The sequence below is a fragment of the Hemibagrus wyckioides genome, linkage group LG05, assembly GCF_019097595.1.
Source record: "Hemibagrus wyckioides isolate EC202008001 linkage group LG05, SWU_Hwy_1.0, whole genome shotgun sequence".
Lineage (NCBI taxonomy): Eukaryota > Metazoa > Chordata > Actinopteri > Siluriformes > Bagridae > Hemibagrus > Hemibagrus wyckioides.
Window position 1 is genome coordinate 25,672,394 of NC_080714.1, and position 9,365 is coordinate 25,681,758.

The 9,365-nt window shown below is 39.8% G+C and overlaps 1 protein-coding gene across 5 annotated transcripts in view; it reads right to left on the bottom strand.

The window, feature by feature from the left end:
* Positions 1 to 1,086: 1,086 nt before the first annotated feature.
* ccdc120a (coiled-coil domain containing 120a) overlaps positions 1,087 to 9,365 on the bottom strand; it is a 66,797-nt gene continuing 58,518 nt past the window's right edge. For all 5 annotated transcript variants that reach the window (XM_058389844.1, XM_058389845.1, XM_058389843.1 and 2 more), the window contains 3 exons: positions 9,051 to 9,152; positions 7,673 to 8,704; positions 1,087 to 6,531 (listed from right to left, as the gene is read on the bottom strand). In XM_058389844.1, coding sequence (XP_058245827.1) covers positions 6,426 to 6,531; positions 7,673 to 8,704; positions 9,051 to 9,152 — 1,240 coding nt within the window. In that variant the 3' untranslated portion in view covers positions 1,087 to 6,425. The remainder of the gene's footprint in view (positions 6,532 to 7,672; positions 8,705 to 9,050; positions 9,153 to 9,365) is intronic.

The window sequence follows — 9,365 nt, forward strand, 5'->3', positions numbered from 1 at the left end:
TTGGGACACCCCTACAAATCATTGAATTCAGGGGTTGGGCTCGGCCCCTTAGTTCCAGTGAAAGGAACTCTTAATGCTTCAGCTTCATACCAAGACACTTTGGACAATTTCATACCCCCAACTTTATAGGAACAATTTGGGGATGACCCCTTCCTGTTCCAACATGACTGCGCACCAGTGCACAAAGCGAGTTTGGTGTGGAGGAACTTCACTGGCCTGCACCTCAACCTGATAGAACACCTTTGGGATGAATTAGAGCGGAGACTGCGAGCCAGACCTTCTCGTCCAACATCAGTGCCTGACCTCACAAATGCGCTTCTAGATCAAATATTCCCATAAACCTTGTGGAAAGCCTTCCCAGAAGAGTTGAAGCCGTTATAGCTGCAAAGGGCGTAACAACTCCATATTACATTCATGTGCATGTAAAGGTAGCTGTCCCAAAACTTTTGGCAATATAGGGTATTTGTTCCTCAGCACAGAAAGTGTACAGTTTAATAAACCCTAGTATTACTGATGCACCTGATACACTCACATCAGCACCAGTCAATCATTAATAACTGGCAGCTTGGTGGACTTGGGATTTTACTCTCAACCTAGTAATCAGCAGTCACCTTAACCACTAATGTACCACATCCCCAAATACACTGAATATGAGTAACTAGTAATATTTAGAATGTTTTTAGTGATTAGCATGGTTTATTAATACTTCCATTATACCTCTGAGATACCTTTGAGGGGTCATGTCCTATGCCGATGTCACAGCCATCAGGATTCTCTGTAACATTTGTGAATCGAGAGCATTCAAATAAAAGAACATGAAAATTTTTTTAAAAATCCCCTGATATATTTGTTATGATGAGTCCGTGGCATTATGCAAGAAACACTGGCAATCTTTATTAGGCTATAAACACACCGATTCCCTGCAACACACTGACATCTGCTCTAGCTGGAAAAAATAACACAAACACACACACACACAGACATTGTTTGCATATTAAGAAAAAAAAGAAGCTTTATTATTTATTAAAAACAAACTATGTACAATTTCATCATAGTTACTGGGCTGTTTGTTGTTGTTTTTTCCAAGAATATTGCAAACTTGTAGTAGAACACCATGGAACTAAAGGTCACTAGAGGTCAAATGAACCGAACACGTTAGAAATCTGATATCTCTCCAGGAACAGAACTTTGCTCGGTGTCCTGAGTTTTGTTACACCGGTGTTTTAATTATTATCGGCTTTCCTTAACGACAGCCTTTAGTCCCATGGTACTCTACTATACAACAATATATTTACATTTGTTTTTATGTAGACAATTTACATTGCTTAGTACTGATTTGTTTTTTTTTTGTTTAATTAAAACAACCGGAAATATACAAAAAAAAAAAAAAAAACATAATTGGGATGCTTTAGACCAATAAAATTAAATCAAACAACACTGATTTATTTATTTATTTATTTCTGAAGAATTGTCAGGATCCATTGAAAATAAAATACTCCTGCGTGAAAGATAAAGTTGTTTTTTATTTTTATTTTATTTTTTTTAGATTTTTATCACAAAGCCAATGCATGTAGGAGTGAAAATAGACCTTACAAAACTGTTTAGTAAACCGGAGTCAGCAAAGTAAACATTCAGTGACCTTCACAGAGGTCACTTGTTTTGCCATGTATATATATATATATATAGGTTTTGTCTTGTATCTGTAGTATACAGAGCCTCTGAGATGACATGGTGGTTATTATTTTTTTTATTAAGGTGTGGCTTTGAATGAACGTGACAAGAGAGTATACCGAGGTCATGTGACATTATATCGAAGGCCACGAGATAATATATCGAGGCAAAAATGCAAAATATATTGAGGGAATAAAGATTTATAATTTTCTTCAGGCCGAGAAATAGTATGTAGTGAGCACAAATTATTATGATTATTTTTATTATTAAATTGAGATAATACTCTGAGACCATGAGACATGTTGAGGCCACAAAATAATATATCGAGGCAACAAGATAACATATCGCGGTCGTGAGATAGTATATAGGCCACAATATATCCTGGAAAGGAGGATAGATACCATATATTCAAGTCAAGAATGAATGCACTGAGGCCACTAGTGTATTATATTGAGAACACAAGATAATATGTTGAGGAACAATGTATTAAGATCACATTAGGGCCAAAAAATATATATCAAGGCCACAATTTGAAATTTCGAAGACCAAAGGTATACAGTGGAACCTCAGCATACGAATACCCTCCTTTACGAATTTTGCATCGGCATAGGAAGCATTTTCGGTATACGAAATACTTATACTTATACTTGTTAGCGTCAGTGGAAAGCCAAGCGAAGCCAACCAAAGTGAGCTTACAATTCTTTTTCAGTCAGAGAAAGCTGTTTTGAGAGTCAACCCACGATACCAACATCGCCTTCGGCATGCGTTCAAAAGCTAGGTGATTTTTCGGTTGTTTTTTTGTTGACAGATTGGTGGTGTGGGTGCTCTGTTCTATTTTTAGCCCAAGCTTGGTGGCACGACTTCCTGTGAGGAGCCTTGACATGGAATGCTTGGCTTGGGTCAGTTCTTTGTAAGCAGCCGTACAGTTTACATACGCTTCGTATTGGGAATATTGGTCATATTTTTGGGAATGGATTATCTGCATTATGTTATTTCTTATAGGAAAATTCGTTTCAAAATACAAATACTCGCCTTAAGAACTCGAATTAAATTCGTATGCCGAGGTTCCAATGTAACACAAAGCAATAAGAGGTTCAAGTGATAATAAACTAAGGCCACAAGATGATATCTTGAGATCACAGAAGCATCTTGAGGGCACAAGTTATAGCCATGAGGCCAGTGATGCCAATATGTCAAGACAGCAAAAAATAAATTGAGACCACAAGTGAATACCAAGTCCATGAGATACACTGATAACTAAACACGACGTTCCCACGACATATTGACTCGTTGACTTATACGTTTTGTGACCCCGACTTTGGTCCCTCATGGCCTCAGCGGAATACTTCACACACACTCAAAAGCTTCAGTATATGAATTCATGGCTTATTGGAAAAAATATCCACCGTGTCGCTTCAGAGGCTTCGTTAGCGGCGCTACCCGTTCAGCCGTGCTGTTGATTTTAAAAACAGGAAATGGGAGCAGCTTTTGATTTTGGTCCTGAGACAGACATGGCAGCATTTGGTGACAAGGTTTGAGTTTCCCAGATAAACTGAGGGAGGCTCCTGATTGCTTTAGTAGTAGCATTCGTAAGCAATGTCTTCGACGCAGATATGAGCGTTCCATTACTATTTTCAACACACCCTCGTCGACTCGAGCTCGCATTCAGGGAGCGTATTTCTCAACAGTCATATTAGGTTGCCGGATGGTACTATCTAGCAAACTAGCATGGTGTACTGTGAAGTGAATATATATAAATCCGAATCAGAAAAAAATGAATAATTTTCGCAACAGGTGTAGAAATAAAATAACTCTGATGGCTGGTTAGTTAATGAGGGTGAGTTAAACCAGCAATAAAACAGAGTAACTACTTCCACGGAGTATTATTTAGGCTGAGATAAGAGGACCACTACTGGCTCAGTTCGGAGAGATAAAATCAACAGGACCAGGGCATGAACAGGAGGTTAGTAGAGCTGATGATGGAGTACCCGCATGCGCTTGAATAGTTGAGTTCGTTTATAAAATAGTAATAACACCATCAAAAACCCAGAGCGTGATACGTTGATTTTGGATTAGCCTGCAATCCTAATTTATTTAACATTTTTTCCAGTCTTAGCCTGAAATACAATCTGACTGAGACAATTGAACTACACTGTATGTGGGTTTTTACATACATAAGCCTAAAGCTGTATACATAGAATGTGTGTTTTGTTTTTTTTTGTTTTTTTTTACTTCTTATTGCTGCTAGGCACGATGGTTGGCATCCTGGCTTTGATTAAACCACGCTGTAAGTCTCCAGTGGCCAATAAATTGATAATGAAAAGGTTTGAGCAGTAGCTTTCATCAGCAGAAGAAAGAACGAGCTGGGTAAAGTATTACACACATACATACGATTGCTACGTTCACACATATAGCGGCAAAGCGAACTGAGATATGAGGGACCGAAACGTTGGAGATGGGATGTGGGCGTGTCCAATGTGAGGAGCTACTCAGTACAGCAAATAGCGACGGGATTGAGAGAGTAGTGCCTACACAAGCTGTAGCAAAGCTCACACACACACACACACACTACTTCTGTGGGGCTTAGTGGTTAAGGTGTTGGCCTACTGATCAGAAGGTTGTGAGTCTGAATCCCATGTCCACCAAGCTGCCATTAATGGACCCCTGAGCAAGGCCATTAATTGCTCAGTCTTACCAAATGAGATAAACTGTAAGTCCCCCTGGATAAGGGTGTATGCCAAAAATGTAAATTTCCCTCCAGAATGTTTCATTACTGTGGATCGTATAAATGTTGTCCACCCTGTTCAAGGTCACCACAGCAGATTTGGCATATATTTTACACCGGATGCCCTTCCTGGTGCAACCCTCCCATTTTATCCCTACTTGGGATTAATTAATTAACCCCTCAGTGGCTGAGTTGGTTCCCTGCCCAGGAATCAAACCTAGGCCATGGCAGCAAGCACATGGGATCCTGCCTTTGGACCACCAGGAACCCTGGATACTATGTATGTATGTATGTTGTTGTTGTTCTTTTGGCTGTTCCGTGTTTGGGGTCGCCACAGCGGATCTTATGGTCTGCATGTTTCGATTTGGCACAGGTTTTTTACACCAGATGCCCTTCCTGACGTAGCCCCCTCCCCCTTCTATCCAGGCTTGGGACCGGCACTGAGAGTTATCTCTTCAGTGGCTAGGTTAAATCCCTACCCGGGATTCAATCCGGGTGCAATGAGAGAGCGCGGAATCCTGCCGCTAGACCACCAGAATACTATGGATATATCGCTATGGCAACCAGTACTAGAGAATGACCAGCTACTGATGACTTCTTGTCGTATGTGTGAACGTAGCAGATGGTAATGAACGTAAAGCTCTTCGGCTTTCATGCTCTAATTCCTCATGCTAGCGACAGATAAATTGAACCCCTTTCATTCTGGATGATGTACGAAAGAAAGGATGATAGCGTTAATAAGTACGTAATCCGATTCAATATCACTTCTAATGTATGTATTAATAGTCTGCGTGCATCTACAGTGTGGGCTACAAAGAAATCAGCCCCAGCATTGCCGGTACATACTATTGTGTAATTGTTTTCATGACCACCGGGGGTGCTGTTGCGCTTCGCCACTTTACAGTATTAACAGCAATTTATCTGATGTTGATGTCAAAAAAAAAGAAAGAAAGAAAAAAAATGACATGGTAGCCCTGCTAGCCCGGTTTATTTTCCCAGCCGCCCCAGGAAGTCTCGTATACAGGTGTGTATATATAGCATTCAATAAATAACGTTACAGCGGAGAGAAACTGGGACTCGTCCATTCATTCAAGCTCTTTTTAGCAGTGAATCTAATTAGAAAGAAGAAGCTGAAGCGGAGATGAGTAAGTGACCTCGGTAAAGGGCCATTTGCATGTGTGAATACTGAACAAGGAGACACAAATGAGCAACAGTCAAATCTACTCTCTCTCTCTCACACACACACACACACTGTTCTCATCAGAGATTTTGCATACACCAGCATTGTGTGTATTGTTTTTAATACACGGCATCCGGCGCACGAAATTCCCGACTCCTCGTGTGTCTTAACACACAAAAAAACCCACACGCTCACCTCCGTCCCTCGCTTTTTGTCTTTAGAAAAGTTCAGGATTGAAAAATTTTGTGTAATACTACGAAATCCAATTTGGTTGAATGGTTCTGTATGAAAAAAATGAAGCAATCATATATTAAAGACTATTCATCTATTTTCGTCTAGATATCTTGATTCTAATTTGCATAGGATTTTTTGTGTGTTTGTGTGTGAAGATTTATTAAAAAGAAAAATTCCTGACCCTTTTAAGTAAGGGAATCTGAGTCTATCGAGAAAGACCTGAAATTTAATACTGATTTGGCCAGATGACAAATAGAGATATTCAGCAAAGCATACCGCGATGTGACGCTCGTACAGACACCACAAAGCCGTCAAACGTACAGGTTTTTAAAAATGACATGCTACCTTGATAAAGTTGCCTGGGTTAGGTCTTCTCCATGATCGTACTTAAAAGGAAAAGCAATGTTAAAGCACTGAATAAATGGAAGAATGACTCAATGTCCGTCTCAGTTCTTTTGAACACCGCGATGTGATCTGTAGGAACAGGATTGTGTGTTTACATCAGAGCTACTGGGTTCTGGTTACGACTCCATATTGTCTATGAAACAAGCCTCTTCTTGTTGTGCGTTTACGCACTTATGTTAGTGTGTGTGTGTGTGTGTGTGTATGGGTCGGTTAGACGAGTGTGCCTGGACAGGGTCTGTCATTATTCGTCTCCTTCAAAGTCAAGTCCTCCATTTTGGATGAAAAGGTGTCTTGGTACGCAGACAGATCTGCAGACCTGCAGCAAAAAAATAAATAAATAAAAATAAATAAAAATATAAAAATAAAGGATTACACAATGACTTTACATTATTATACAGGTTATACAGGTTCTGTAAAACATTGCATTTTTACTGCTGACATTTTAAGACTGATAAAAAAATTGCTGTGGATTATTATTATTATTATTATTATTATAATATTACGTTATATTATATTAAAAATGGTATTTTTACTGATCTTTACCTCACTAAAAGCCACATCAACTGTTAAAAAATATTTTGGATAAAGTTTATTTTACAAAAAGTTTAGATTTCATGATTCAAAATAAGAACAAACAAACAAACAAACAAACAAACAAATAAATAAATAAATAAATACATTTTTTAAAACATATTTATTTATTTATTTAAAAATAAATGAAAATAAAAATAAAGGATTACACAATGACTTTGATTATACAGGTTCTGTAAAACATTGCATTTTTACTGCTGACATTTTAAGACTGATAAAAAATGGCTGTGGATTATTATATTATATTATATTATATTATATTATATTATATTATATTATATTATATTATATTATATTATATTATATTATATTATATTATATTATATTATATTATATTATATTATAAATAGTATTTTTACTCATAAACCTTCACTAAAAGCCACATCAACTGTTAAAAAATATTTTAGATAAAGTTTATTTTAAAAAAGCTTAGATTTCATGATATTTATAATACGTTTTTACATATTTTAAACTTTTTATGGATAACGTGATATGTTTTTCTCTCATTTTTTTGGCTTTTTATTTTATTTTATTTTTAAAATGATTACAAACGGACTGAAAGCAGCTGAGGTGACGCTGGATTTATCCTTATCGGCTTAATCGTTGAAATTATAAATAATCCTTTTTTAAACAGTTTGCTTTTGTTTTGAAATAATTATATAATAAACATATTTTAAATCTGTTTTGTTGATAATGAATTATTATTATTTATAACATTTATTTAAATGAACAAATCCTAAAAATAGAAATACTTTAGAGAATCATGATACTGTGTGAAATTTCTGCGTTACATAAAGGGTTACCATAGCAACATTTTTACCATAGCTTTAAGTATTTAAACTTAATGGACTTTCTCTCCAGCTCACCGTAGCGGATGTCCGTGGAACGTAGCGGACTGGGGCAGGTGGGTGTACGCCGTGTCTCCCTGAAAAGACTGTGCCTGTTGTTTAAGCGGTGGATGTGGATGTGAAGGGTGCAGCGAGGCTGTGGTCCGTCTGCGCTGAGACGGCGCCCCCTCCTGGGCTTTCCCGGTGCAGGTCGTCCCCGGCTGCCCCAGTGCGTTGCGCAGGTACCAGTCCCTCAGACCCTCAAGCGCCAGGGCCTTGTGCAGGTTGCGCGTAGGTTCATCCTGGGGGGTGGAGGCAGAAGACAGGTCTGCGCTGTAGTTAGGGGGTCTTTGCCGAGGCTGCATCTGTCCCATTCCGCTGTGTCCGTTAGCTACAGGGATCTCGGTGTAGCCTTGCTGGACGGGAATAAACGGGCCGCAGGATTTGGTTCGGCTCACTTTGACGCGCCGAGGCTCGCCCGGTTTTCCCCGTAGCATCAGTGGGCTGTAGGCTGGCGGTCCTGAGCCCAGAATCAGGCCCTGAGTTGAGGAGAAGCCGTTGACGTAAGGCGGAGGTGGGATCGAGGGCGCTTCGTGCCAAGCTCGTGCTTTTAAACCATTGTGAACCTGCAGTCTCTGTTGCTGCTGCTGCTGCTGCTGTTGCTGCTGCTGCTGCTGTGCCATCTGCTGCATCTTCTGCTGCTTCCCCCACACGTAGTCCAGCAGGACTTCACTGTAACCTCCGCCTGAGCCGCTCGTGCCTCGGCCGCCCGATATAGAGCGGACGCGGGTCACCTCGGTGTGTCCGTTCACCTGTTTCAAACGGCTGTCCAGCAGCGCCTCGGAGCTCTTGTGAGACCCATTTCGGACCATAGGACCTGATAACTGAACTTCTTCCACACAGCGGTCCAGCAGTGCATCAGAGCTGTTGCTGCGTCGGGTTTGGGCGCTGTACGAGCATCCCAAGTGTCCTGGGGATAAAACATCCTGAGATGCAACAGGCACCGCTTGGATTAGTTCTGGATTATCTGATCGCTGCTTTAATACTGAAGTGCTGCTGGAGGATTCAGACCTGTAAAAAAACAGAGATACAGGAGATTTCAAACAATTTTGTACAAAGCCTAAATGCAGTTGAGCTGCTAAAACATGTTTAGTGTTCAGTGTTTGATGGGAGATAAGGGGAAGCGGTGGCCATCTTGACTAGACTAGAATACTAGCATTTTTTACGATGCCACTTATTATCAAATGAAATCACGTAGTAAATGAAGACTATGAAAAATAATCCTGATTATTTTTGGCCTAAATATTTAGACAGAATCCCATTCTATTATTTGACTGGATTCAGTTATTTGGTTTTTGTCAACCAGGTAATGAAAGTGTGAGATATGTGTGTGTGTCCGTGTGTGTGTGGAACAGACCTGACGTGCACTCCGATCGGGCCGCTCCGGGTCAACTGGGGCGTCGCCGGGACGCTTCTTCCCTCCAGATTGGACACGCTCCTCGGGAGAGATCGACTCGGGCTGGAACGGAAACGTGAAGTGTTGAAATGTACACAAAAAAAATCAACTACCGAAATTACAGCACCGCTTACTTTTGGATGTGGCTTTAATAAGAACGTACACGCAAATAAACATGTGCAAACCTTATAATTTACACATACTGTACATTTACATGTGCGGTTTAAAACACAATTTGTTTCGTTCAGCCTAAGGAGTGTTTTTGGACTGATGCTT